The sequence below is a fragment of the Dasypus novemcinctus genome, chromosome 12 (genome assembly GCF_030445035.2).
Source record: "Dasypus novemcinctus isolate mDasNov1 chromosome 12, mDasNov1.1.hap2, whole genome shotgun sequence".
Lineage (NCBI taxonomy): Eukaryota > Metazoa > Chordata > Mammalia > Cingulata > Dasypodidae > Dasypus > Dasypus novemcinctus.
The window spans coordinates 95,380,707-95,407,391 of record NC_080684.1 but is presented as its reverse complement, the minus strand read 5'-3'; the positions used below and the strand labels follow the sequence as shown (position 1 = coordinate 95,407,391).

Here is a 26,685-nt window from a genome sequence, read left to right as displayed (position 1 = left end):
GATGGAGAGGGTGGAGGCTCTTTGAAGGCTCCGGGGCTGTCTTTGAGGCTCCCCTCTCCTGCCCCCGGGCCTGGACCCCACCCCACCCATCCCATCCCAAACCTTCCCAGGCAGCTGGAAAGGGCAGAAGCCGGTGGCACCTGCTTAATCTGCTGCCCCAGGGCGCCAGACAGCTGGAACTCGTTTGGAGGGGCCTGTGACTCCCTGCCCCTGGCAAGTGATCCTGCCCAGGGCTCCGCCTCAGACTAGCCGGCTGCCAGGAAGACGAGTGGCCTCCATGGCCACCCCGGTCTCCCCAGTCAGCACCCAAGGCTTCCTGCCAGGCGCTGCTCTCGCCCCAGCCTCCTTCCCTCTGGGCCCTTCCCTGAGAAGCTCCTGCCCAGGGATGCCCCCCCAGACCTTTGCGTGCCTCCCCCCAGCTCCAAGCACTGTATTCAGTTACCCTTTTATTTACTTCCAAGCAGGTAACACTTTTCAAATTTCTGTTCCACTTTCCTCAGCATGGGGGCTCCAAGATTGGCCCTGCCACCCTCACCTCCGTATTCTAGCCCCTAGAACCACGCCTTGGTGCACAGGTGGTGCTCGGGGAAAGTGTCACAGGAGCGCATGACGACCTGGAAATTCTCACTCTAGCCATCAGTAGGGCCATGAGCCCTCTGGAGCCATCAGCTCCTGGTCCAGTGAGAGGGAGTGGAGAAGGCTGGTCTTTGAACGGGACCACAGTACTTTGGTGCTATCACTCATCTCCTGGAGAGAATGACAGCCCCAAGTGGCGAGGCAAGAGCGAGTAGAGGGAAGCGGATTTGGCTCAACTGATAGAGCGTCCACCTACCACATAGGAGGTCCAGGGTTCAAACCCATGGGCCTCCTGACCCGTGTGGTGAGCTGGCCCACATGCAGTGCTGATGCGCGTAAGGAGTGCCGTGCCATGTGGGGGTGTCCCCTTCGTAGGGGAGCCCCACGTGCAAGGAGTATGCCCTGCAAGGAGAGCCGCCCCGTGTGAAAAAAGTACAGCCTGCCCAGGAGTGGCACTGCACACGTGGAGAGCTGATGCAGCAAGACGGTGCAACAAAAAGAGACAGATTTCTGGTGCCGCTGACAAGAATGCAAGCAGACACAGAAGAACACACAACAAAGTGGACAGAGAGAGCAGACAATGGGGGTGGGGGGAAGGGGTGAGAAAAAAAATCTAAAAAAAAAAAAAAGAGCGAGAGGACGCTCCTCCATTGGTTGGCACATGACAAGTTCCTGCTTCCCTGAGCCTCCGTTTCCCACCTAAGCAGTGCCTGTTATGAGATGTGGAAGCCCAGGCTGGGGTATGGCACCCAGCAGAAGCTCACCAATGTGTGCTGAACGTGGCTGGGGGTGGCGGGGAAGGGGAGCCCAGCTACTGACCCTTAAGTGGCGACAGGGGCCACAGATTGCCAGTCAGGCTCTGGGCCAGGTGTCCATAGTGCCTTTGTAAGCAGAGCTTCTCAGAGTGTGCCGGGCAGCCTGAGGCACGTGCACCCGTGTGTGTGTGTGTGTGTGTGTGTGTGTAGTGGGGGACTAAACTCATCTACTATTGTCACAATCCACTGATCTGGCCACCAGCCTCTGGGGACCTCTGCCATGCAGAAACCAGCTAGGAAAGGCGCCTGTTGTGAAAAAGATGGCCACAACACCCCCGTGCTCAAGGGCCCACATGTGACACTTGGACCGGTAGAAAATCTGGCTTGCTGTTTCAGACACTGTGGTCTGGGGTGCTGTTGCTGGCACCTGGCCAGAAATGGCCAAGGAGGGGGCCTCTAGATGCAGGCCTGCTGTCACGAGCGCCTTCTGAGGAGGCAGCGGCGGGGGCAGCAAGACCAAGCAGTCTGGGCCCCCAGTGTAGGGACAAAGGTCCTCAGCACCAGGCCACCTCGGAGCCATCTAAAGCCAGTGTTGGGGAAGGAGTCAAGCCCCCCCATAAAGACACGTGCAAGGGAAGTGGATGTGGCTCAAGTGATTGGGCTCCTATCTACCATACGGGAGGTCCAGGGTTCAATTCCCGGGGCCTCCTGGTGAAGGAAACTGGCCCATGCAGCGAGCTGGCCCACGCAGAGTGCTGGCACGGCAAGATGACACAACAAAAAGAGACACAGAGGAGAGGCAGTAAGAGACGCAGCAGAGCAGGAGCTGAGGGGCGCAAGAGATTGCACGCTTCTCTTCCACTCCAGAAGGTCCCAGAATAGGTTCCCAGTGCCACCTAAAGAGAAGACAAGCAGATACAGAAGAACGCACAGCAAATGGACACCGAGAGCAGACACGGGGGCGGGGGGGGGGGGTGTATCTTCAAAAAAAAAAAAGGCTGTTCAAATCATAATCCATGTCCCTGTGGGTAGGAACCCATTTATAAATAGGGCCTTTGAAAACGTGTTTAGTTAAGGTGTGGACTTATTTGCGAAGAGAAACTTTGAAGGTCCTATTTAGATCAGGCCAAACTGAATCAGGGTGGGCCTTAATCCAGGTGGCTCAAGTCCTTTTAAGGCAGAGGAAATTCAAATGCATTCAGCCAGAGAAAGTCACAGGGGGAGACCAAGGAGACAGATCATATGTGACAGAGGCAGCAGTGCAAGCCGAGGAACCCCAAGGATGGTGGCAAGCCAGCACCGGAATGCTACAGACTCGGAGAAGTACGGCCTGCGGAGACCTCAACATTGGACTTCTAGGCCCCAAACCATGAAACGGTAAGTTCCAGCTGTTGATGCGAACTAGGATGTGGCACCTGTCACAGCAGCCCTGGCAAACTAAGCAGGGTAAGGTGGAGGGGTGCTAAGTGCCCACCTGGAGGCAGGGAGCAGAGTGGCAGAGTGACACTATCGCACACCAACTTTGACTTCTTCCCAATTTTCAGGAGACGTGTGGGGGCTGCAGCAAGGCTCCCGTCATCAGAGGGGGGTCGCCTCCAGGAGAAGTTAACACCCTGTGAGCACGAGTCTTGGTTATCTGGGATAATCCACAGCTATCTATGCAGGACCCAGGAGAGGCCTTCAGTTGGGACCAGCTGTGCTGGGTTCAGTGGCTGGGGTGTGGCGGCCAAGAGCGCCCGTCTCCCAGAAGGCTGTCAGACCAGGGAGATGCTCGCTGCCAGGGGAAGTGGGAAAGCGGCTCCCCACCACCCTAGGGCCAGGAGCCGAGGGGCGGGCAAGAGAGAGGCTTCTGGGCTGGGGACACCGGTCAGACTTAAGGCTCGGCTGCTGTCTCCCCTCAGGCCTGGCTCATCTGCAAGCTCTGAAGCTTGGCCGACACCATGAGCCATCTGAGGACAACAGCCCCCACCCCACACGAGGCCCGCTCTGGGCTGCCCTGGTCTCTGTGCTGCCAGCCCCAGCCCACACCTCAGAAGGCAGGGCCCCCCGTCCACGGCCTGGAGGGAGCCAGATGGCTGCTGGGAGCCAAGTCCTGCCAAAGGCGCGGGACCCAGGCCCCTGGGGACCCAGGCACTCAGACTTCGGCACAGGCCAGCGGCTCCACTCCAGCCCCCTTCCCTCCCACCAACAAGGGCTGGGCCAGGAGGCTCCCACATGCTTCATGCCATGACTCTGGGGGAGCCTGGTGTGGAGATTCTGGCCCAAGAGGACGGTACTCTAAGAGTCTTGAGCTGCCACAGTGTGGGATAAGAACTGATTCCCTGCGGAGGGTGCTGCGCCCGACGGGTCTCTCAACCCCTCGGCTGTGTGGGCTAGCCATCTAAACCAAGCCTCACTGCTGCCATCGGCAAAACGGGAACGACACACTCAGGCCAGAGAACGGCACACACATAAATGGCACCGCTCCCGGTCCTCTGCGCTGGGCAGCTCACGCCTCAGGCCTGTGAAGGGGGCGGGGAACTGACCCTCTCCCGGGAGAGATGGCATCTAGCCTGGCACCTGGGCCCTCAGGGCAGTGGGCACCTTCCCTGCAGATCCGTCTCCACACGCTCCCTCCTTGTGCTTCATGTGCAACTGCCATGGGGCAGGAGCTGGCTGGAGGGGCTCAGCGGCCAAGGGGCCCCCCCAGGAAAGAGGGAACAACGTCCCTTGGGAGGAGCAGAGCGGAGCCTCTCGGCAGGGTGAGGCGTGGCTGGAGCCTGGGCGGCAAGGAAGAGCAGGCAGCACCTGCTCGGGTGTTGCTGGGTGCCCGGTGCAGCTGCTCTGTCTGCGCCACCCGCAGACGTCCACTTCCTGGGCAGGCACCAGCCTGGCCCCAGGTAGACCCTGTCCCTGGCCGAGGAGTCCCTTCCCACCTGGAGACTGAACAACACTGCTCCAGGCTGCTTTTCTTCCTTTAATTGGGGATATGAAAGACACCTCTCCCAGTACAAAGGGATCAACCAGCAGTGAGGCCCAGTGACCAGGGCAGCTCTGTCTGGGAGGAGCAGAGAAAAGATGGATAAAGAGGCAGTGGAAGCGGTGCTCTAGGCATTTCCCTGCAGTCACCCCCACCTCGTGCAGCTTCGTACCTGGCCAGGGTGCCGGGCAGAGGCCACCCCTGCCTGCCCTCAACAGCGACCCAACACCTTGGGCTCCCCGGGGCCGGGGCCAGGGAATGGGTGGGAAATGGCCTCCAGCAAGCCCTGGGCTGGCAGTGTGGGTGGGAGAAGGGGTCACCCCTGGGGGTGGGCTCCTGGAGGGGGACCTGCAGGGCCAGCGGAGAGTCACACCAGGTCAGCCACGCTGCCAGTCTGTCGCGGGACCCCCAGCTCTCAGCAAAGTCGACGTGGCCAGTCAGGGTGGGGAAGGAGGCAGGGCCGCAATTCATCTGGCCGCCTCCCCACGCCCCAGGCAGCGCGGCCCAGCCATGGCAGGGTCAGATCCATCCGCGAGGAGAAGGGGGAGCAAGCCACCCCAAAGCAGCCTAAACACCGCAGGAGGGAAGAGAGGCCCCGGGGTGCGGGAGCAGCAGGGACCTGGCTGCAGGGTGCCAGGCCTGGCCTCACAAGGCAAACAGCGAGTCATCCTCCTTCTCCTGGGTCTTCTTCCGAGGGGTGGTGCCAGCGGGGGGCTCCCTGGCTGAGGGGCTGGGGAGGTTGGGCAACCGGTCGGCAGCCTTGGCCCGTTCTTCCAGGAACTTGTCAAATTCTAGGGGAAGGAGAGACAGGGTAGGGGCAGGCTCCAGGGTGGGCCTGGGAGGGGGCGGGGGCAGAGGCCAGGGGACTCTACCTTCACTGGTGACGCCCTTGTGCTCTTCGGCATCATTCCCCTGAGGAGGCAGAAGGAAAGGAGGCAGAGGTTAGCAGGCGCCCAGGGCGCAAGGCCTCCAGCTGGCACTGCCGGGCAGCGGGGAGGGCGGCTTGACAGCTGAAGCACCGCTGACCCCGAGTGGCTCCACAGTCCTTAGCTGCGCAGACTGGGTATTGCCTAACCCCTCTGAGCCTCAGTTATCTCGTCAGTAAAATGAGACTGGTCCTGCTAACTTGCAGGGAGGTGGGGACACAAAAAGTGGTGATATTGCAGAGTGCCAAGCTCAGGACGTGCGCCCCGTGCACTCTCAATACGTGCTCATTCCGTTCCTCCCTCCAGTGTCAAGGAGGCACAGTCTTGCTCCCACGGTGGCAAGGCTGGTGCCCAGAGACTGAGGGCAATTCACGCTCAAGCTGGGGCCTGACGTTGGCAGAAACGGTCTTAGGGCTTGCAGGGAGCACCTCTGGGCTCAGGCGCCCAGGCCCTTGGCTCCTCTCTCCTTCCCACGCAGGGCCCAAGGAGGGGCTGGTGGATGCTTGGGGAGGAGCTGAGTCTCATGGGGAGGAAGTGGAGGTGTGTGGCACCAGAGCATGGGGTCTGGAGACAGACTGCTGGGCTCAGGGCCCCTCTCCCGCCAGCAGCCTGCTGCCTCCTCCTGGCACTTCCCTGAGACAGAGAAGCGGTGAAAGAGGCTGATAAGGGAATCGCCCTCTGAGGGCCACGGGGGTGTGGGTGGGGGACGACGACTCTGATCCAGCGCTCAGCGCCATCACTGGTAACGGGTCACTCTCTTCCGACCATGAGCTAGTATCCACCGGGAGCCCCTATTTGGGAATATACCCTGGGAAGGGGGAAGCTCGAGTCCCTGCCAGAGCGTGGTGCCCAGGAGGAGGCAGGCAGACGGCAGGAGAGGGACCCTTCCTCTGCGGGAGCGCGCCCCTCCAGCTCACCCTGCCCCTCAGGGTGCTGGACCACCCCATCCTGGCTCTGTGGCCATCTACTTGCTCATGAGACAAGCAGATGCCGGGTGGACAAGGGACGGGCTGACCCTTTGCTTTGGGGCTGGGTGGACCCCGACTTACCACGTCAGTGGACAGCCACTGTTCGATGTCCTCCATGAGGCACGCCTGGGTGACGGGGATCTGGAAGAAGGGCAGAGGGTGAGGCAGGGAGGGGCGGTGCACCGGGGCACCGGGCGGAAGGCCCCGCGGCCCAGCACTGTCTCCTCACTTATGAAGTGGGGCCAGCCAGGCTGCCCGTCCCCTTCCAGAGCCCTGACATCCCCTCCTTCAAGACGGCTCCTGGGTTGCCTGAGAACCGGAAGATGCTCCCGTCCAGCTGTGTGGTTGCCACGAGTCTGCCCACTGTGCCAGGCGGTGGGAGGCAGGTGCAGGACAGCTGCCTGCACGGGGCTGGGGGCTGGGGGGCTTCTCCACCTGGAGCCGGGCCAGGGGTCCCGCGGGAGCCTCCCCACAAGCAGCAGAGAATGGGCGCCCCGCTCCAACGTCCCAGGGGTGGGGGTGCGGTTCCCGCTGGAGGAGCGGGACTTCACGCAAAGGCCCAGGGCAGGGCCGGGCCAGGGCCTGCCCACCAGTGAGGGCCCCTCTGACAGGTGAGTCTGCGCAGTGCGGGGAGGGCGCTCAGAGACATTCTCTGCAGCCAGGGGACCACCAGGTCCTGCCTCCCAGCACCGGGGCAGACTCAAGAGTTCCTGGTGGAAAGGGGTGTAGGCAGGGCTGGAGAGGAGGGAGGGCAGAGTTGGCCAGACAGGGCCAGGCTGCTCCGGGGAAGGGGCTGCTCCACTCCGGGCCACGCAGACACCGACAGGGCTCTGCCACAAAGGCTGCTGCACAGGGCTGGGAATTCAGGTGGAGCTTCTGGGCACAGAAGATCTGAATCTGGCTCGGCCCTGACTGTGCCTCTGGGCAGCTGCCTCTGAACCGTGTTTCCCTCACCTTTAGCGTAAGGAGAGCAGCAGTACCTACCGTGCAGGCTGCTGGGAGGGCCCAGTGAGATGAAGGACACAGAGTGCTCAGCACAGTGCCGGCAGCGGAGAGGCTCAAGAAAAGCCAGTGACTACTGAGCTACTTTGGGAAAGGGGGAGGAGAGTCCTTCTCCAACCAGGCCAGTGCAGTCCCCAAGCTCCGTGTCCCAGCAGCTGGAGACACCTCCGGGCAGCAGCAGAGCCCAGAGAAACGGCAGGGGCTGATTTCCCAAGCAGCAGCAGCAGCATGAGGGCCTCGGGCTCCCACACCAGCTCCCACCATGCTCAGGGAACACACTGCCCAGAGGTGGCAAGCCCAGGCCACCCCTCGGCTGCCAGAAGGGCCACCTGGGCCTTGCTGCAGAGTCAGGAGCAGTAACTAGGCACCGAGGGGCTGCAGAAGCGAGAGTGGAGGGAGCGGGACCGCTGAGTGCTGGGCTGGTTCGACTGGGCCAGCTGAGGAGCCAGGGCGCGGGCCCTCGGCAGCCCCGGGCACGCGCGCCCCGCTCTTGGCTCGGGCCTCCTGACAGGTCCCACTCCCTCAGCAGCACCATTGCCCCCGGCTCTCTGTGTGGACGGGGCCTGGCCCCTCCTCACCATGCCTTGTCTCACCATCCAGTCACTGAGGCTCTTCTCGCTGCTGCCTGCCATCTGGGTGGGAAAGAGGCACGCTGGAGGGGGGCGGCAAGGGAGGGCCGCCCCGGAGGGCAGCGCCTGCTCCAACAGGGACGCTCCTTGGCTCAGGAGGCCGCTACCACCTGCGGAGGCCCTGTGCGGTGCGTGTGGAGGTGTGTGTGTGTGGTGAGTGTAGCGGTGTATGGTGTGTGGATGTGTATTTGTGTAGTGTGTATGTGGTATGTGTGTATTGGTATGTGGTATGTGTGTGTGGAGGTATGTGTGTGTGGTGTGTGTGTGGCGTGTACTGGTGGGTGGTGTGTGCGCTGTGGGTGGTGGGTAGTGTGTGTGGTATGTGTGTGGTGTGTGTGTACTGGTGTGTATTGTGTATTGGTGTGTGGTATGTATGCAGCATGTTTTGGTGTGTGTGCTGTGCTTTGGTGTGTGGTGTGTATGTGGTGTGCGTGTACTGGTGTGCATGGTATGTATGTGGTGAGCATGTTTTGGTGGGTGGTGTGTGTGTTGGTAGGTGGTGTGTGCAATGGTGTGTGGGTGGTGGGAGTGATGTGTATTGGTGTGCGGTGAGTGGTATGTATGTGGTGTGTGTGGTGAGCGTGTTTTGGTGGGTGGGGGTGGTGTGTGTGGTGTGCATGTGGTGTGTATTGGTATATGGTGTGTGTGTTGTGTACGTAGTATGTGTTTCAGTGGGTGCTGTGTGTGGTGTGTATGGTGAGTGTGTTTTGATGGGTGGGAGTGGTGTGTATGTGGTATGCGTGTATTGGTGTATAGTGTGTGCTGTGTGTGTTGTGTACGTAGTATGTGTTTCAGTGGGTGCTGTGTGTGGTGTGTTTTGATGGGTGGGGGTGGTGTGTGTGTGTATTGGTGGGTGGTGTGTGGTATGGATGTGGTGAGCACGTTTTGGTGAGTGTGGTGTGTGTGGTGTGCGTATTGGTGTGTGGTGTGTATGTGGTATGCGTGTATTGGTGTATGGTGTGTGGTGTGAGTATTGTGTACGTAGTATGTGTTTCAGTGGGTGCTGTGTGTGGTGCGTGTGGTGAGTGTGTTTTGATGGGTGGGGGTGGTGTGTATGTGGTATGCGTGTATTGGTGTATGGTGTGTGCTGTGTGTGTTGTGTACGTAGTATGTGTTTCAGTGGGTGCTGTGTGTGGTGCGTGTGTGGTGAGTGTGTTTTGATGGGTGGGGGTGGTGTGTGGTGTGTGTGTGTACTGGTGGGTGGTGTGTGGTATGGATGTGGTGAGCTGGAAGAAGTTGCTTTTCTCTCTCAAGTTATTGGAGAGGAATGAGAGTGAAAGCATCCGTTTCTGATTTTCTGCAAGGAGAGCCGTGTGTGCGTGTGTTTTTCCTCCTTGGAGGGAACTGCAAGGTGATGCAGTGGTGAGCGCATCAGCCAGGAGCCAGGGCCTTGGTTCTAGCTCCAGTCATGCCCTGAGTTGTTGGGTGCCCCTGGGTGACACCCCTCTCTGGGCCATGGACTCAGCCTGCGCCCACAACATGCCCGGGGGGCCCAAGAGGGAAGCAGTTTCAGTCGGCTCCTGGGGGGCTGATTCATCGGGATTCCTGGAGCTGAAGGATGGCCCTTGGAAAGGGAAGGCAAAGGAGGGGAGCGGTCGCCTCCGCTCGCTGGTGCTTGCTCTAAGAGCTTTCTGGGCCATCTGGTGGATTTGTTGTCAGCACTGGCTTTGGAGCCAGAGTTACCTCACAATTGTGAGTTTTCTCAACTGTAAATAGGGACAACCACTGGGCAGAACGCTGAGGACTAAGTGCAGTCACACCTTACCACGGGCCAGGCACTATGCAAAGGATGCTACATGTATGGCCTCACTTGACCTCTCTCTGAGACTCAATTTTCTCATCTATTAAAGGGGATAATAATATGCCTTAAGGGTTTGTGTGACGACTCAGCAAGGCAGGATGGAAAGTACTTGGCGCAGAGTTCAAGAAATGACAGCTTACAAAGGGAGAAATGACCTTGGAGACACAGTGTGCAAATGTGTCCAGCTTGGTGGCTGGCGACCCAACACACACGGGATGGTTGATTCCCTCACTGGTGCCACCTCTACAGTGTTTTCCGGCCCACTCTGGACTGATTTGGGAATGACTCCTGAGAAGCTGGACCAGAAGCAGAGACAGGGAGCCCCTTGGGGCATGACTTTCCCCATGCTGGACGGGACGGCTTCCCCATCCTCTTAGCTGGTCTCCATGCCTCCGTCCTCGATCCCTTTGAAATGGAAGTCAGGTAGATGTCCCACCTCTGCTCTTGAGTCTAAAATCTATAGAGCAACTGGCAGCCCCTGATGACCTGTTCCTCAGGCCTCATTTCCCAACTCAGCCCCACTCTGGCCTCAGAAGGTTCCAGGGTGTCACAAACCTCCTTCTCTGCCACCCACTTCATTGCCCTCGCTTCTCCCCAGCTCCCAGGTCTTGCTGTTTCTGTCTCCCACAAGAGCTATTCTGTCAGTTCACTTCTGGAACAGAAACTCTTACACTGCCCAAAAGGTATCCAGGAACAAGTCCGAAGGTCTGAGAACTGCACGTGGCGTTCCTGCCAAGTGGGAGGGGGCCCGGTCCCAAGACTGTGGTGCAATATGTTAAGGAACGACATGGAACAAAAACAGTGCCCTCTGACCCCCTCTCCCCCATTCTCTCCCCTCTGTCTGCAGGCCTGCAAAATGAAGGGTCCTCTGGAGAGGCAGTGAGGCAAAACATCGTAACATCCACTGAGCTCTAACTCTGCGCCCAGCACTTCTGGTGCATCCCTCATGTGCACTATTATAAACTATTACACATGGATGCTTTTATAAATCCCAATTTATAGACGAAGCAGCTGAGGGTCAGAGAGGGGAGTCATGTGCCTGAGGACACACAGCTGGTTCCCAGTACAGCTGGGACGTGAACCCAGTGCTGCTGGACTCCAGCTCCCTTCCTCTGACTCAGATCACAATCCTCATAGCACCCGATTCGCTGTGTGGCCCTGGGCAAATGACTTAACCTAACAGTTTCCTCAGCTGTAACCTGGGAATAATCACATCAGTTTCAGAGGGCCAATTTGAGAACCAAATGAGGAAAGGGCTGTGCCAGCACCCAGCCCGCGGGGGACCCAGCCGGTGAGGAGCCCCTTGCCTGCCTCTGGACACGCCCCAGGGCCAGCAGGGCCCTCTGCTCACCGCTCCGGTGTTCTGTTGCCGGGCGTCCAGGGCTCCAGCCAGGCCGTCTGTTGCTTGGGGGGCTTCATATTTTACCCTGAAACAGAGAGGTGGCCATGGCCATTAGAAGTGCTGCCCTGGCCAGAGCAGGCCCGCCAGCTGACGCGATGGAGTGCAGGCAGGAATGAGCTGGGCTCACCCCGACGCAGGCTCAGGTCATGCCTGGACAGCAGGTGGCATGGGTGAGGACACCCACTCTCCAGGCCTGCCTGGGAATGGCGGGAAGCCTCTCATTTCTGCCTCTGGGCAATGGGACCAGATCTGTGCTCAGCATGACAGGTGCCAGCGGAGGCTGGAGAAGGTAGGGAGGGCGCTACTGGCCAGAGACCAAGATCACCGACGGCTACAGGCAGATTTGGCCAAACCCCAGTGACTGAGAAACAGCGCCAATGACCCCATGCTTTATGCAGACTCGGCATCTACAGGCCTTTTAGGGGCAGTTCCCATTTTGTAATTTTATAAATTGTGGTTCTGTATAAGGCTGCATTTAAGTGGGGCCTCCCACTCTGCTGCCGAAGACAAACTTGCCCACTGCTAGGGGAGGCGCTGGTTTGCACTGGCTCTCCAGGAGGAAGACACCCCCAAACCCCTCTGGTCTGAGCAGCACGGGGGAGGATGGCGGGGTGCAGTTCCTCCAGACGCCCTCTAGGGGATCCAACCAGGGTGGGAAGGGGAGGAGCTGGCAGGGAATGGGTGGGTGGGCTGGGGGGCTGGCACTGCAGCTCCTGGGCAGATGAGGAAGGGGAAGGGGATCCTGGGGGGTTTGAGGCTAGGTCTTGGGGGAGGCAAGAGCATAAACGAGGAGTGGGCAAGGGGGTTCCTGGCTGATCCCCTGGGGGAGTCTAGAGGTGGAAGCACTGGGCCACCGCCCTGGTTCTTGGAATAAGCCCAGTTATTCTCCATTCCAGCGCCACACAGAGGAGGAAAGACCTCAGGCAAGGGAGTGAGCCTGAGGCCAGAATTCAGGTCCCAGAGGGAAGACCCCACCCAGTTAGGGAGAGGGATTACGAGCTTCAGGAACTGGGGCCAGATCAGGCTTCGTCCTGGCGCCGCCGATTTACCTTCCTAGGAATGGGCAGGCTCAAGAAGGTGCTGCTTGAATAAGACCCCAGATGCCCAGCCGACCACGGTTAAGAGCACAGCCGTCTGCTTCCTCGTCAGGAGGCAGAGTTAGCGAGAGAAGTGCAGTCACCTGCAGGTTCACTCCCTGGTGTGCACAGCTCCTGGCCAAGGCAAGCGGGCTGGTGCCTATTTGCAGGGCTGTGCTGAAGCCAGCCTTACAGCCGGGCTGCAGGGCCGTGGGGGTGCTGCAGCCTCCAGGAGAACAGCTTATTATCCCGGCTAAATCCAGGTGAGGAGAGCTGGCGAGGAGGAGTGATGCCAAAGACTGAGCCATGCCTTCCGCCCCAGAGCAGACCTGCTAATTCAGGTGAGGGACGTGACCACGGGGCTGACTTGGTCTAAGACATGCCAGAAGCCTATGGAGAAAGGCAGGACAATGCCCAGTCCCAGGAACACACAAAAACCAGTGCTTTCCTTTCAATCAAAAGAATGACATATTCTTTCCTAATTACTCTCATCTCTGCTTCTCTCTCTCTCATACCCCTATACCTGGATGGAAAGCCCCCCACGCCCCGGCCCGCACAGCGCTGCAGGCTGCCACTGCAGGAGAGCTGCTCCGCAGGTGGTCCTGGGGGGCTGGACCCGGGCCACTTGGGATCACACTCGTCCAAGTGTTTATTGGAGAGGAGGCTGCTGTGCAGTGGTCCTGGGAGGCTGAGGGCATGTCCTTCAGGGTGACTGTGTGGAGAAGCCTGGCTAAGGCGCCCTGGCTTGTCTGGCCCAGAGGATGTCCCAGCCACTCTTCCCCAGTGTCCCTGGTGGAAGGACCTGCTCAGCCCGAGGGGCTGTGACTGTGCTGCTACAGACAGAGCGGAGAGAAACAGCTGATGAGGAGCCGGCTTCCAGATGAGCGAAGGCAGAATAAGCTGCAGGTGGGAGTGAAGTAGGGATCTAGGCAGGCTGAGGGAGGGGTGGGAAAACCCAGGGGACAAAAGACCAGGCAAGTCACAGAGCTAAAAGATCCACCGAAGCAGAAGGCAGGAAGGAGAACAAAAGAAAGAGGACCTTGATGATGAGGCAAAATCCTGTCCCTGCTGGAAGTTTACTGCAGGGGTGGAAACTCGTCCCCAAGGCAGGCCTGAGAGAGAGAACCCAAGACCTGAGAAGGTAGATTGTGCCACGGCGGCTGTGTGGCCCCCTCCTCCAGGTGTCCACGGCACTTAGCACCACGCAGAAACAGTCCCTGCACACCCACGCTCCCCGAGAGACTGCAGGCCCCGGGGAGTAAGTTTCAGGTTTGCTTTTCTCTTTTCCACTAGGGCCCAGAATGAATGCTCACCAAACGAGTGAGAGTAGGACAGCAAACCTCCAGCCAGGAAGGCGAGGCAGGCCGGGGTGGCCAGAGGTGCCACTTGCTGGGGTCTATGCAGACGGACCACCCTCCCCGTTGCGAGTCCCACCAGACTGATTAGCTGCCACCTGCACAGCAGCCACAGTGTTCCTCACTCCATGGCAACCGTGAGCTGCTGGTCCCAGGGGCACCCGGGCTTGGGAGTATAGACCCTGCCCTGGACTCAAAACATAACTCGGAGTCCTGGGCTGGCTCGGGCTGGTGGGCAGGGCAGGATGGGCCGGGAGAATCCTCATCCACCCAGGCTGGCTGCAGCCTCTCAGATTTGACCTGAATTTCCCAACGTGGGTGGGAAGTTGGGAGGGTTCTCTGGGAATTCTGGGGGCCAAATGACAAACCAAAGCGTTTACTGGAGTTTCCAGACACCAGAAAGGTGACTAGGAAGCAGGGTGGGGTCTGCTGGGATAAGCCCTCTTAATCCAGAGCTTTCCTGGCTGTAAGAATCCAAGCTGCCCACAGCTCAGCCCTGGCGGTCAGAAGCAAAGGGCTGGGGGACAAAGAACACCCAGCAAACTGCTTCTCCTGACAAGCCTGGATGGAGCCAGTCCCTGAGACGTCGAGGCAAGGGCAGGGCTCTGACACACGTCCTTGGCCATATGCCTGTGGCTGTCAAGAGCACCACTCTGAAAATGGACAGAGCCCCAGCTCTGCGGACCCGAGTGGGGCAACAGGGACTTCTCTGGAAATTATAGGTGGTTTGGAGCAAGAGCAATGGTCCCTGGGGATTTACCGGGACCCTACCAGTCCCTGGAGGCGTTGGTTTGCAGGGTAGGGTGCAGTGGAGAAGTGAGGAGGGGCTGGAGACACTGTTTTGGAACCAGAAAGCCCTGGGCTCCCAAACCAGCCTCAGTGCCTCAGTTTCCTCACTGATCAGTGAGTGACATCGAGTGAGCGGTAGGGCCCACAGCTGGCCACAGACCCTCCTTCCCAACCCTGCCTGTGGCTGCTGCAGCATGCAGTCTGTCACTGGGGCACGGGGCACAGAGCTCGAGGTGGCTCTCCAGGTCATGCCAGGCTGACTCAGGGGAGAAACTCTGCTCACCCTGAGAGGGTGTGGACAGGGGGCTCTGGGTTCTTACGGGGTGTCCACCAACAAGCCAGGTTTGGGGACCCCAAGAGAAGCTCTTCCCTGACACAGAGAACCTGAACTGCGGGGCCCGGCTAGGGGCCCGGCCACTCACTCTTTCCGTTGGTCGGCCAGCGAGCTGCCCCGCGTCAGCGCAAACATGTCGAACTCGTCTTCCAGTCGGCCAGAGGCACCCAGAGACTGCAGGCCGGCCCTCACACTGCCGGAGCCCAGGCCTGGGGGCAGAGAGGCCCGTGTGAAGGATCTGCCCGGCTGTCCTGGCTGGCCGAGTGGGGCTGAGCTGCCCCTGCCAGGCTCAGGGTTTGGTGCTGGAGAGGCAGCCGGGTGGGAGAAGGGGCTGTGGGGCTGGGGGCAGGCCACCCCCTCCCTCTGGCTGTAGTTTACGTATCCCCTTCCAGGGCTGGTGTGAAGATTAGGTGAAGGTGAAATGCTGCCCACTGGGGCTGGCTGGCAGAATTAGCAGCTGAGCATAGGATAGTCATTAGAGTTTCTCTGGTTTTTCAAAAAGTATAGTATTAGTGATTCAAAATGGGATCTTGAGTCTTTCCTAGAGTGTGGTGTGAAGCAGGCAGCAGTGAACCTGAAAACCATCTCAGGACGGTGATGATGGTTATTCAGAGCAGTAGGGGCCTCATCACCTGGGAGGAGGGTCCTGTGGCTCCCCCGTTACCGAGGAGGAAAAAGAGGCACAGAAAGTTCAAGTGACTTCTCACCATCACCCAGGTGATGAAGGTCAGGGTAGGGGGGAGTCCCAATGGGATCTCGGAGTTCCATGGGGGCTCTGGAGCTGTGGCGGGGAGGGGACACACGTGGTTTGCTCCGAGTGCCCAACCTGGCAGCTGTGAGTTACTCATTCGGGAACCAGCTAAGAGTGGTGTGGGGCTCTGCTGTCAGGCGCTCCAGCCACTGTGTCACAGCTACTAGGAGAGGGGACCCCCAGCACTGCCGGTGTCCACAGCACCGTAATGTGCCGCCGGGCACAGTCCCACCACCTGCCACTTACTCATTCCCGCCAGCTGGGACGAGAGGTTGCCAGCGGCTGCTGGGTCAGGGCCCATGTCGATCAGGTCAGTGGCCGGCTGGGCCTCGCTTGGAGCCTGGGAGGAACCGAGATGCCACAGTCATCCTTCCCACCTGCAGCCTTGGTCCCTTCTGCCCAAAGCACTGGGGCCTGCTCTCTTTGCCCAAGGATGTCACCAAGGCCCAGCAGCTATGGTGGGGAGTTGGGGAGTTTTCTTCCTCCCCTTTGTACATAGCTCATCTGATCTTCTGGGAGGTTGGAAAGACCCCTGGACATCTGCTGGTGGCAGAGCCTTATTTACCTTAAAGGGACAGTGACACAAAAAGAGGAAGAAGGGACTTGTCTCTGAGCCTGGATAGGAAGGCACTGTCCTGCCCAGGATTTCCAGGGAGGGAGGTGAGAACAGCCTTCCTCTACTTTCCCATCACCATGGGCATGACCCAGTCATAGAAAGAGAGGTCTCTCACCTTGGCAGTCTGGCCTGTTCGGAACCGTTCAAACCTACAAGATAGAAAAGGCCTGAGTCAAGAAGTAGGCTGAGGGGGAGCAGATGTAGCTCAGTGGTTGAATGCCTGCTTCCCAGGTACAAGGTCGCAGGTTCAATTCCTGGTGCCTCCTAAAAAAAATGCAGGCAGTGCTTTCCAAACTGTAGGTCTTCAAAACAAGGCAGTGGGTGACAATATATCCTGGTTTGCGCCAGACAGACCAGTTTATGCCTGGGTAATTATTAACAGTGCCCCCCTCTTTTACTTGCAAAGGCATCCCAGTCTGAATTATTTATATGGTTACCTTAGTCATGACCAATACTAAATAAAGAAGCAAACAAAAACAGAACACAGAGAAGAAAATGGGAACACATAACACACAGAAAAGGGAACTCTGTTTTATGAAACTTGTTTCACTTATATACCAATATATTTGTGTGTGTACGTGCGTGTGCTGGCATCACTACAGTGGTTTAAGAAAGATACATATTTCTTACACTGCTTGAAGGGGCCACTTAAAACACCCTCAGACAGGCCAAGGGGCTGGTGAGATGGAGCAAGAAGAGCCTGGTCTGGGATCGTGGCCCTGTCACTTAGTAGTTACGGGATTTGGGGCAGGTGACATCACCTCTGAGCTTTAGTCTCCTAGCCTATAAAAAGAGCTTAACTGTAGACCTGCCTCCCAGGTGATTTTGAGGATCAAGTGGAGACATGGGGTAAACTGAAAGCACCAGGTGAATGCCAGGCTGATGAGGACTGTGAATGTCAGGGGGTACCTGTCACCCCCGCAATGGCAGGGAGGGGCAGACACACTGGACTGATGAGCAGAAGAGGCCAGGCAGACATGGTCTGCAGCGGCCCAACCCCACTCTCAACTGATGTGGAATCGCTCAGTGAGTGTCTGTTGATGGATAAATTTACAAGAGATGAACAAGGGACTGGAGAAGGCTGGAATCACCGGGGTCATTTACTAGATGCCCCGGTTGCTGAGTGCTCTGGGGGCATTACTCCACGCACTCTCACAGGTCCCCTATGAGGCAGGTACTGTTACGAGCCTCGTGGTGGGCAAGCTGCTTCTGCAGGTCCAGCATCGCGTCTCTCTTCTTTCGTAAGTGTTCCTTTGAAGAACTGCTCTCCCCTTATTTCACATGATCCTGGGGGGGGGGGCTGTCATCAAGGGGTCTTCCCACGACCCCAAATGGAGGCACCAGGAAGCAAAGGCAATCAGAGTTTCTCTTGGGGATCTGACTCCAGCAGAATGAGTCAAGGATAGATAAACATTTGGAGCTGATCCATTTACTGATTCTGGTACCCTGGGGACACAGTCCAGGGGTTTTTGCCCCCAAGACCCCTGAGCGCCCCTGGGATCTGTCCTTTTGGCCCTGTGGGAGGCTGCATTGTTTCACTCTATTCTGAATTCTAAAAATGACCCATTTAATAAAGACTATTCTTCTAATAAATTCCTTTTGTTCTTAAGTTAGCCACAAACCGTTTGTGGAGTGTGCGATCAAAGTGCCCTAACTAAGTCACATGTCTGTGGTCCCACAGCTAGTAAGTGGTGGAACAAGCAAACCCAGACCAGGCCCCTCGGTGCCAGGGCCCATGCTCTCGGCTGCTGCCCATTGCTGTCTCCTGGGGACGGTCTTGGGGACATAGGTGGGAGGGCTGATGTTGGAAAGACGAGGGTGGGAGGAAGGAGGGGGAGTTCATGCCCAGCTGGAAGCAGACAGCTGAGGGAACATCCACTCGATGGCCTGCCTCTTGTTTCAGAGACAAGGCTCAAATGGTGAGAGGAGACCAGGAAAACAGGGGGAAGGGAAGGGAGAAGGGGGCAGCTGGCCAGAGGCCAGGAGCGGCGGGGAGGTTACCGTTCGTGGCGCAGGAACACGTTGTTGAGATTGTCGTTGATGATGAGCAGTTCCTCTGTCAGCTGCTCGTTGGCGATGCGGGGGATGAGCTCCAGGACCCGCTGCTGCATGGCCCGGCACGTGCGGTTGAGCTCCTGCTCAGGAAGAAAGGGGAAAATCACAGTCGCTCAGAGTGGACCACCTCCAGCACGGAGGCTCAGATCCTGGGCATGTTATGTCGGACGGAGAGGTTTCCAAACTGGACTTCAGGGTTTTGTGGAAGAGCCTTTGGCGTTCTATAAAACGTACATTTTTTAAAAAGGAGGTACTTGGGATTGAACCTGGGACCTTGTATGTGTAAGGCAGGCACTCAACCACTGAGCTACACCTGCTCTGCTATAAGTGTATGTTTGAATTTCACTTCTAAATTTAGTACTCAAGCGATCAACAACATGTTAACTTGTGCTACTGGTTTAACGTGGTTTTGTACAGACTTCAGAATAAATTTCCTGCTGCCGTCTTTGTTTAGTTGAAGAAACTGAGATGGCAAAGTTGGCTGGCCAAACTAAATACACCCTCTCTGGGTGTACTGGGATTTCTTACAATCAAAAAATGAACTGGATGATTCCAACTCTCATCCACAGCCCCTGATTTTGAATTTTTGCCTCATATTCTCACTGACTGACTTCAACAACAAGAACAAAAACACACACATATAATTTATAAATAAATATATTTCTATAAATTTATTTATTTAGGAGCAATTTTGATTTACAGAAAAGTTACAAAGATAGTCCAGAGTCTTTCTGTATAACCTTCACCCAACTTCCTTTTACTTTGGTATTTGTCAAAACTAGCAAAATTAATAGTGGCACAGTACTATTAACTAAGCTATAGACTTTATCCAGATTTCACCAGTTTTCCCATTTTTTGTCCTTTTTCTGTTTCAAGATCCAATCCAAGTTACTGCATTAAAAATCTGATTGACTTTTTAATCAGTAAGGGTTACATATGTAACATATTTGGGAAAACAAGTTCTGCTATTTTTAAATAAACGGGACAACCACAGCGCTAGCGGTTTTGACTGGTAAGACGGGCAGCTCCTTTCTTAAGTGCTGGGTCTTGGTCCTCAGGCAGCAGCACACTTTTCTCCTGGAAGGAGCTTTGAGCCTGGGATGCCTCAGGAGCTATTTTGGCTCTTTCAGGCCCTATCACTCAGCTGCCCCGAGAGCCAACTCACCCCCCTAGGCCAGGCCTTCTCCCAGGAGTTCCTCCATCTGCCCTTGGCTGGGGGCAGGACAGAGCTGAGGGGCTTTCAACATCGTGAGGACCAAGACACCTGTGGCTTTCTTTCCACTTCCTTGCTGGCCCCTCCCAAGAGCAGAGGAGCAGCCCTTGGAGCTTTGGAGCCCTGTGAACTTGGGAACATTACCTCACCTCCTTTTGCCTTGGTTTCCTGATCTGGAAAATGGGGATCTATCAAGTGCCAGCTCAAGGGGGCGGTGAGGAGTGAAGAGTGAATGGATGTCAGGCATCGACATCAGAGCCTGGCACATGGGATGGGCTCAACGCCTGTGAGCTGGTACTGTGTCATCTCGGCGGCCAGTGCTAGCCTTCTCAGCCCCGGAATCACACACCCGTGCATGGCCTCAGCTTGGGACGTACGGAATTAACTGCACTATAGCAATCCTGCTGCTCCCAACTCACTCAGCTTTTCTTAGAAGCCCTCACTTAGACATCATATTCATTTGTTCGTTCATTCGTCACTCAACTCCAGGACTGCTACTTCCAGCTCCACCCCTCACCTTGGTAAGGTAAGGATACCTAAGCAAGTACTCTGTGTCAGCTTGGCTAGGTTCAGGGATACAGAGACGATTTAGATGAAGCCCTGCCTTCAAGGAGTTGGCAGCCTTGTGCGAGACTGCCATGGAATCAGTCACGCTAAGCGCTCGGTCCCCTCTCGGTTCTGGCAATTCCTGGGTTGTACAGGCTCCCTGCTTTCCTGCTCCTCAGTGCTGCCTCTATGAACTGACCTCTACAGGGTAGGTGCTTTCCCCGAACACAGGCCCCCTGCTCCAGGGGACCTTCCAGCTGGGGGTGGGACCGTGGGAGCACAAACCAACAGCTCCCCACCTGCTCAGCTCCCCAAGACCAGCAGTTACTCTCTCCTCTCAAAGCTGGCACTGCTCTCCCACGTCCTTCCTTCCAAGCTGAGTATTCTCTGAAGGTGGAGACCTTGCCTTCGGCTTTTCCTCAACTGTTATTGAGGGCTTACTCTGTACCAGGCAAGGTGTTTTACATGCAACACCTTATTCAATTCTCACGTCAAGCTTATCCATAAAGGCTATTTTTAGAGCAATCTTACAGATTAGGAAACTGAGGCAAGCAGGTTATTTTGTTCAAATCAGAAAGTGGCAGAGTCAAGATCTGAATTCCAATCTGCTTTTAACATCTCCATCTCCATGGTGACCGAGGCATTCAAGAGTAAGCCATGGAAATGTGTAGTGTGGTCAAATGAGCAGGAAGTCACCTGGAGGGGGGCTTTGCTCACCTGGAGCAGCTCCAGATCAGCAGGCTCTGCCTGGGTGGGCACCAGCTCCGTCAGCATCTCCGACATCACTCTCACGTTCCCACTCACCATCTCCAGCTCGCTGCGCAGCTTCCCAATCTGAAACACACCATTGGCCTTGGTGACAGAAGCCAGGGGTTGGGAGCCACTGCTCCTCCCAGGGACAAAGCCTGGCCCTACGGCCCAGGAGTGGCACCCAGAGAAGCGGACCTGCCAGCATCCTCTCTGGACAGCCTTACTGCTGGTCCTGGGCCACAGCCCTGCACTAAAAGGCCTGTGGTGGGCTTGCCACCACTCCCTTAGAGCAACCCCACCCACCCTCTGAGGTGCTACTAACCGTTATCATCTCCAAACTGAGAGCCTGGCTGCAGGGAGAGGCCAAAAGGGAACAAGCTGAGGGCAAACAAACCACCGAGCATGGATGGAAGGACTCCAGCATCTCCCGGGCCCACAGTGGCAGCTAACGAGGCCCAGAGGGCAGCCCCGGGTCTGCACCAGGGCTGCTGGGAGCTGTCTGCTTAGCTCCTTCTGGGCCCTGCTTCCTATGGGAGGTCTGAAGAAAAGCGCTGACTGGTCGAGGCTGCTGCTCTGAGACTGAAAGACTGGGAGAGCCTCTGGAAAACAGGAGTTTTCCTGCCCAGGATGAACACCCCACTGCATGAAGAAGAAAGGTGGGTGGGGTGGGGAGAGAAAGAGGGCTTGAGGCAGCAAGGGAGGTGGAAGCAGGCGCTCTTCATTCAGTCAGACATTTTGCAGCTGAAATTTAGTGGTTGTCGAGGAAACTTTTAGGGGTGATGGATGCTGATTACATTGTGTTGACGGCTCATGGATGTATGCTTGCATCAAACTTATCAAACTGTACATTTTAAATATGCACAGCTTGTTCTATGCCAATTATACCTCAATAGAGCTGTTAAAAGGAAATGTGCTCATGGGTTGCACTTGCGTTGACTACCAAGCCTTTGGGCAGCCTTATACTAAACTGATGCACCTGTTTGTCTACCCTGCGTAGGCCTCCTCTTCCCACGGCAGACACCGCCTACCCTACATTACAATTTCTGTTGCTGGGATGTTGCTGCCATCATTCAGGGATGGAACCTGAGCCCTGGTTTGCTAGTGAGCTGCAGGGTGTTTCTCTTCTCCTGGGAGGGCTGGGATTTTGCCCCCTCTTCTCCTGGGATACCTGTATTTTGTCTTGCTCCCTGGTGTGCTTTGGTGTCCCAGGCTCTTCCCTGGAATAGCCCTGAGTTCCATCCCCCACTTCGAGTATAGAACTCTGATTTAGGGTAGTCTACCCCATGGAACACTTGTTCCAAAGGATATTAATGTTTCAAGGATCAAAAGATTCCAAGGCCTGGTGCCTGGGGAAACATTGTAAATAAAATCGTGGAGCCTCTTCAAACAGGTCAGGCTGTAAAAGGCGTTGGCAGAGGTGTCTTATGCTGTGGGACTTTTGTCAGGTGTTTAATGCCCAGGAAGAGATCAATAGGAAAGTGTCCAAAATTTGACTGAAGAATCCTTTTATCATGAACTATCTCATGGGTCTATAATTAAACATAAATCATTTTGGGAAATGCTAGTACATTATAAATGGTGTGCCCAGGTTACAGCTGATTTCAGAACAAGACCACTGTACATAAACACATGATTGTGTTAGCACCTTGTAAGTGCCAAGTACTTAACTTCCCTCTCTAGTGTAACCTTCACTGTCTTACGAGGTGGGTATTATTATCCCAGCTTTTACAGATGAGGAAATGGGAGTGCAGAGACAGGTAGCGTGTCCACTACAGTTCATGGACACTTTCCCAAACCTTAAAAACATTTGGTATATTTGGTCTATTTAGTGAACACTCTTGGTAGGAGTGAATGTAAAAACAACTCATCATAAACCCAAATAGCCAAGTCCGAAGGGACTTAATTACAAAGGAGTCTGGGAGTTACATCAGTGCATGCCTAACTGTCTTAATATGCACTTTTGTTTTCTGGAGACAGAAGGGGACACTGAAATTAAACAAAGACTACTCAGTTTTGTTCAGCAAGAATTTTCTTACACTGGCAGTAAATCTGAGCTTTAATCCACACAAATGCTAGATGTCAGGCAAATTGGATTAAAATCATAACCTGGTTGGTGAATTTTGGATCACGGGGTAGATCTGACAATTCTTTTATGCACTTTGAATGATTTTGTCCAGGTAGCACAACTTTCCCAGTAATGTCTGTGACCCTGGGGGGTGAGCTCATAATCTACCGTGAGATATCAAAGTACAGAAGTTTCTCTTTAGATAAATTAGGGTATGAAAGGTCTGTTTCTAAGTCCAAATGGTCAGTGGGGACACATCTTTGGGAAGTCAAGTTTCACTTTCATTTCCATCATAAACTCACGTCCTTCTTAGCAACACTTTGAGGAGCTCAGCTTTTACATTAGGCCGCTGTGACGGGTTTGAGGTTTGTTAAACAGCATGATGTGCAGGCTTCAACCTACAGCCCAGTGGCCAAGTGGGAAACCCAGTAGGCGGAGCAGCTTCTGGGCTCCACAGACCGCTCCTGCGAGTTTCCTCGCCTCCCACTGCAGGAGGGAGAAACCGGCCAACAGGCTGAGGAAGTCAGTGTCCTGCTAGACTCAGGGGTGGAGTCCTTCAAAGTATCACAGGGCCCTGGAAAAACCAGCCAGGCCCTGACTCCTAGAATCTCATACTAAGCCTCGAACCTTCTTTTTCTTTTTTCTTTTTGTGCTTTGTGAAGATGTTTTAAACTGTTTTCAGCCAGAACCTCTGTTCAGACGAAATCTTATGTCAACAGGTAAGCAAACCACACCCAAGTGGAGCTGCACTGCTGCAGGGGCTGCCTGCTGGCTCCTCCCCTTGGGGTGCTGCCCGGAGGGTTCTGTGCAGAACAGATGAAAACCGTCAGGATTAGGACAGAGCCTCCTTGGAGTCAGACAGACCTGAGCTTGAATCTCAGCTCTGTCTCTTGATGAGTGGAGAGACTCTGGGAAATTTATCTCTCTCAGCCTCAGTTTCCTCATCTCTGAAATAGGAAGAATAATATGCACCCTGTGAGGCTGTTGTGAGGATTAAGTGGAGGCTCGACATGTAATAATTTCCATACTGGCAGGTGGCCCCACCCTGACCCGTGTGGACAAAGGGCCCAGCCTGTTGTTTACCTGCTCAGAGGTTGGTGCTATGGGGGTGTCGCTGGGGGGAGCAGCCGGGGTCGGCAGAGGGGCGGCGTGCTGGCTACAGTCCACTCGCTGACTGGTGTCAGGGCCCAGAGAATTCTGTCCTGATGGTGTTTCTGAGCTGAACACGGTCTAGAGGGCAAAAAACAGGAAGCAACTGCAGAAACTGGCTCTGGTGGTAACTCTGGCCTTCCCTTCCCACTGTTCCTGAAGTTGTGAGGAGGGGGCAACTTTTCCTCACCCTCTGGGGCGTGTGGATGGGCGACAGCATGTCCAGGTCGGTCATCGGGAACTCCAGGCCCTTCCTCCGCAGGTCCTCGTAGACGGCGACAACACCTGTTAGATCGGGGGAGCTGCGGAACGCGTCAGCCCAGGACTGAGAGGAGGACAAGGGGACATGGCAGTAACCACTGCTCATGGCCTCCCCCCAACCCCTCTGCCCTGGCACCCTGGCAGAGAACAGAAAGCCTCTCCCTGACCAGCTGCTTCTTTTCCACATTCACCCAGCCAGCCTGGCCAGCCCCTGCACAGCCTCCCCACGTGCGCGGAACATCCAGCCAGCAGGTAATCAGACCGCTAAATCGAGGACTAGCGACTGACGCCAACGAGGGGCGGGGGCTCCGTCCTGCCTCGGCCCTCACCTGGATGAGGTTGAGCACCTTGTCGTGCACGATGGTGGGGGGGTTGTTCTTGGGCAGGATGGTCCTCACCAGCACCCCCTCCACAAAGTCCTGGCTGGCCACCAGCACGTGAAAGCGGTGCCCGCAGTTCTTGACGCAGGTTTCCAGGACCTGGGGGGCCATGAGGCGTGATGTGAGGACCGCCCCCTGCAGCCCCACCCCACGTCTGAGGGGAGGCCAAGCAAAGGAGATGGGCCTTCCTGAAGTGAGCCCAGGAACCGGAGAACTGGGGACTCTGCCCGGATTCAGGGCTCGTTTACTGGAGGATGGCCGGGGTGGACAGCGGCGCAGCGTGCTGGCTAGAGCCCACTTGCTGACTGGCAGCAGTGCCCAGAGGATTCTGTCCTGAAGGCACTCTAAAGTCATGCCTGGCCCCTGTCCAGTGATCTGGACTGGTTTTGTGTGAGGGCAGTGAGTCTCCTCATCTCAGCCGCTGGCCTTTATGTGCATTTTTCTGGTGTCAAAGAGTGCCCAGCAGTACCCAACTTGGCCTGCCAGGCTTTCTGCACCCGACGGCCCAGGTTCACCCAGTTTCTACACTCCCCAGCAGGTTCTTTGGTCCAGGCTCTTGTACCAGTGGTTCCTGAGATGTTTGGACCTCAGTGTGTCTATTCCCCAGGGCTGTAAGCTGAGGAGAAACTTTCCAAATGGCCTCGCTGGCCATTCCAGGTGCCCGAGCAGTGCAGATAGGACAGCATTTTGCCCAGGGACCTTTCCTTCCTAGCCTGACGTACTGCTGGGCCCCAGGGAGGCCGCTCTCAGTGGGCTGTGGTCTGCCGTGGGACTGACGGATGGAGCACTCACTGTGAGAGCCAGCATCACCTCGTGGAAGTTCTTATTCCCCATGATCCTCTTCTTCAATGCTCGGAAGGCATCTTTGGGACTGGGAAGAAGGACAAAAGGAAAGAAGGGCTTAGGAATGGAATCTCCTTTTCCAACGCAGGAGGATGCTTGTGGAAAATCAGTCGGCACTGGAAATTGGGATGGCTTCCATTTACCCATCTTCCCTCTACCTCACTTCTGTTTTTTGTATCAGTGTTCTAATCGCACCAGAATCTTCAGGCGCCACCCAAACCCCTTAGGTAGATCTTCACTGCTTGGCAAGAATTCTCAACCTGCGGTCCTGGACCACCTGCAGCTGAATCCCTTTGTGGGGAGGTAGGTTTGTAAAAAATGCAGATTCCCTGGGCCCCGCCCTAGACCCTTAGACCCATACTCTGTGAGCAGCCCCAGTCTGCAAGCTTGCCATGCCCCCAGGGGCTCCTTATGTAGGCACACTGAGACTTGAGAGCCAACAACCCACAGGGTGCCTTCAGGGTCTCCTTTCTGGCCAGCTCCTGGTCCCTCCATGCTCCTTTCCAGGCAGCGCTTACTGAGCACCCACCTAGGCCAGCAGCCTACAAGACCCACATGGCCCCTGCTTTCAAGGATCCTACACCCCTGGGGGGGGGACGACTTACATCCCTGAAGGACATCAGCTGGGTGTGGGGTGAGAGAAGCTGGGTGGGGGGAAGCCGTGGTCAGGGAAGGTGGCTCTGAGGATGAGACGGGGCAGTGAGGAGTGGAGGGGGCCAGCGTGGCTTGGGTAGAGGCCACGGCCTGGGCAAAGGCCTGAGGGTGGGGAGGGGCCGGGGCCTTGGAGGAAGCACAAGGAGGCTGCAGTAAGTACGGGGTGGGGAGCAAAGAGGCCTAGTGGTCATGGCAGGGAGGGTGGGGACCCTTAAATGCCACAGGGACCCACTGAAGCCTGGGTGGTGGGCCTGGCCTCGCTATATCGCCACATGCTGCCCCCCATCCTCTCCCCTGCTCCCCTCCCTGTAAGCCTGTACGCCCCCACCTGAAAGACTTTGCTCAGGCAACCCCCCACACCCTGTGCCCCCCAACTTCCCCATTTCTCTGGTGCAGGCCTAGCAAAAATCCACCTCGGAGACACTTTCCCAGGCACCGCAGTCTCCCAGTGTGTCTGCCGGTGATGCAGACTCGGTGGCCCGCCCTGGGTAGAGAAGCCTCGAGAAGGCAGGGACAGTGTCCTCTCGGGCTCTCTTCCCTTCTTTGAGCCCAAGGCCCTGTAGGAGCACAGGAAACATTCCCTAGACCCACGAGTGGCCTGTTGGGCCCGTCCTGCTGTCTGACTGGACGTGTGCCTTCCTGACAGTGCTGACCCCCATCAAGGACTAAGTCAGCACAGTGGCAGAGGCCTGACAAGGCAGCGATGGAGAGGTCATAGCGGGGAGAGCGACTTTCAACCAGGCGCACGGCCAGCTCCTTGCCTCTCCCTGGCTCCTTCTGGAGTGAGCTGGTTTCTGCCCCAGGGTTGGCCACTGACCCATGGGCCATGT

General features: G+C 56.5%; 1 protein-coding gene and 1 long non-coding RNA gene across 4 annotated transcripts in view; one reads left to right on the top strand and one right to left on the bottom strand.

The window, feature by feature from the left end:
* Positions 1-2,596: 2,596 nt before the first annotated feature.
* Positions 2,597-10,591, top strand: LOC139440177 (uncharacterized). Its single transcript, XR_011650306.1, has 2 exons — positions 2,597-2,708; positions 10,464-10,591. It is a non-coding gene; the product is annotated as an uncharacterized lncRNA (long non-coding RNA).
* TOM1 (target of myb1 membrane trafficking protein) overlaps positions 4,275-26,685 on the bottom strand; it is a 40,602-nt gene continuing 18,191 nt past the window's right edge. Inside the window, exons 3-16 of one of the 3 annotated variants that reach the window (XM_058308688.2) lie at positions 25,151-25,229; positions 24,308-24,457; positions 23,908-24,042; positions 23,652-23,798; positions 20,471-20,587; positions 17,941-18,074; positions 16,055-16,088; positions 15,570-15,663; positions 14,661-14,781; positions 10,968-11,043; positions 7,765-7,818; positions 6,266-6,325; positions 5,163-5,202; positions 4,275-5,081 (exon numbers count right to left, since the gene is read on the bottom strand). In XM_058308688.2, the coding sequence (XP_058164671.1) occupies positions 4,936-5,081; positions 5,163-5,202; positions 6,266-6,325; positions 7,765-7,818; positions 10,968-11,043; positions 14,661-14,781; positions 15,570-15,663; positions 16,055-16,088; positions 17,941-18,074; positions 20,471-20,587; positions 23,652-23,798; positions 23,908-24,042; positions 24,308-24,457; positions 25,151-25,229 (1,387 nt within the window). In that variant the 3' untranslated portion in view covers positions 4,275-4,935. The remainder of the gene's footprint in view (positions 5,082-5,162; positions 5,203-6,265; positions 6,326-7,764; positions 7,819-10,967; positions 11,044-14,660; positions 14,782-15,569; positions 15,664-16,054; positions 16,089-17,940; positions 18,075-20,470; positions 20,588-23,651; positions 23,799-23,907; positions 24,043-24,307; positions 24,458-25,150; positions 25,230-26,685) is intronic. The other 2 variants (XM_058308690.2, XM_058308691.1) reach the window with 2 other exon arrangements.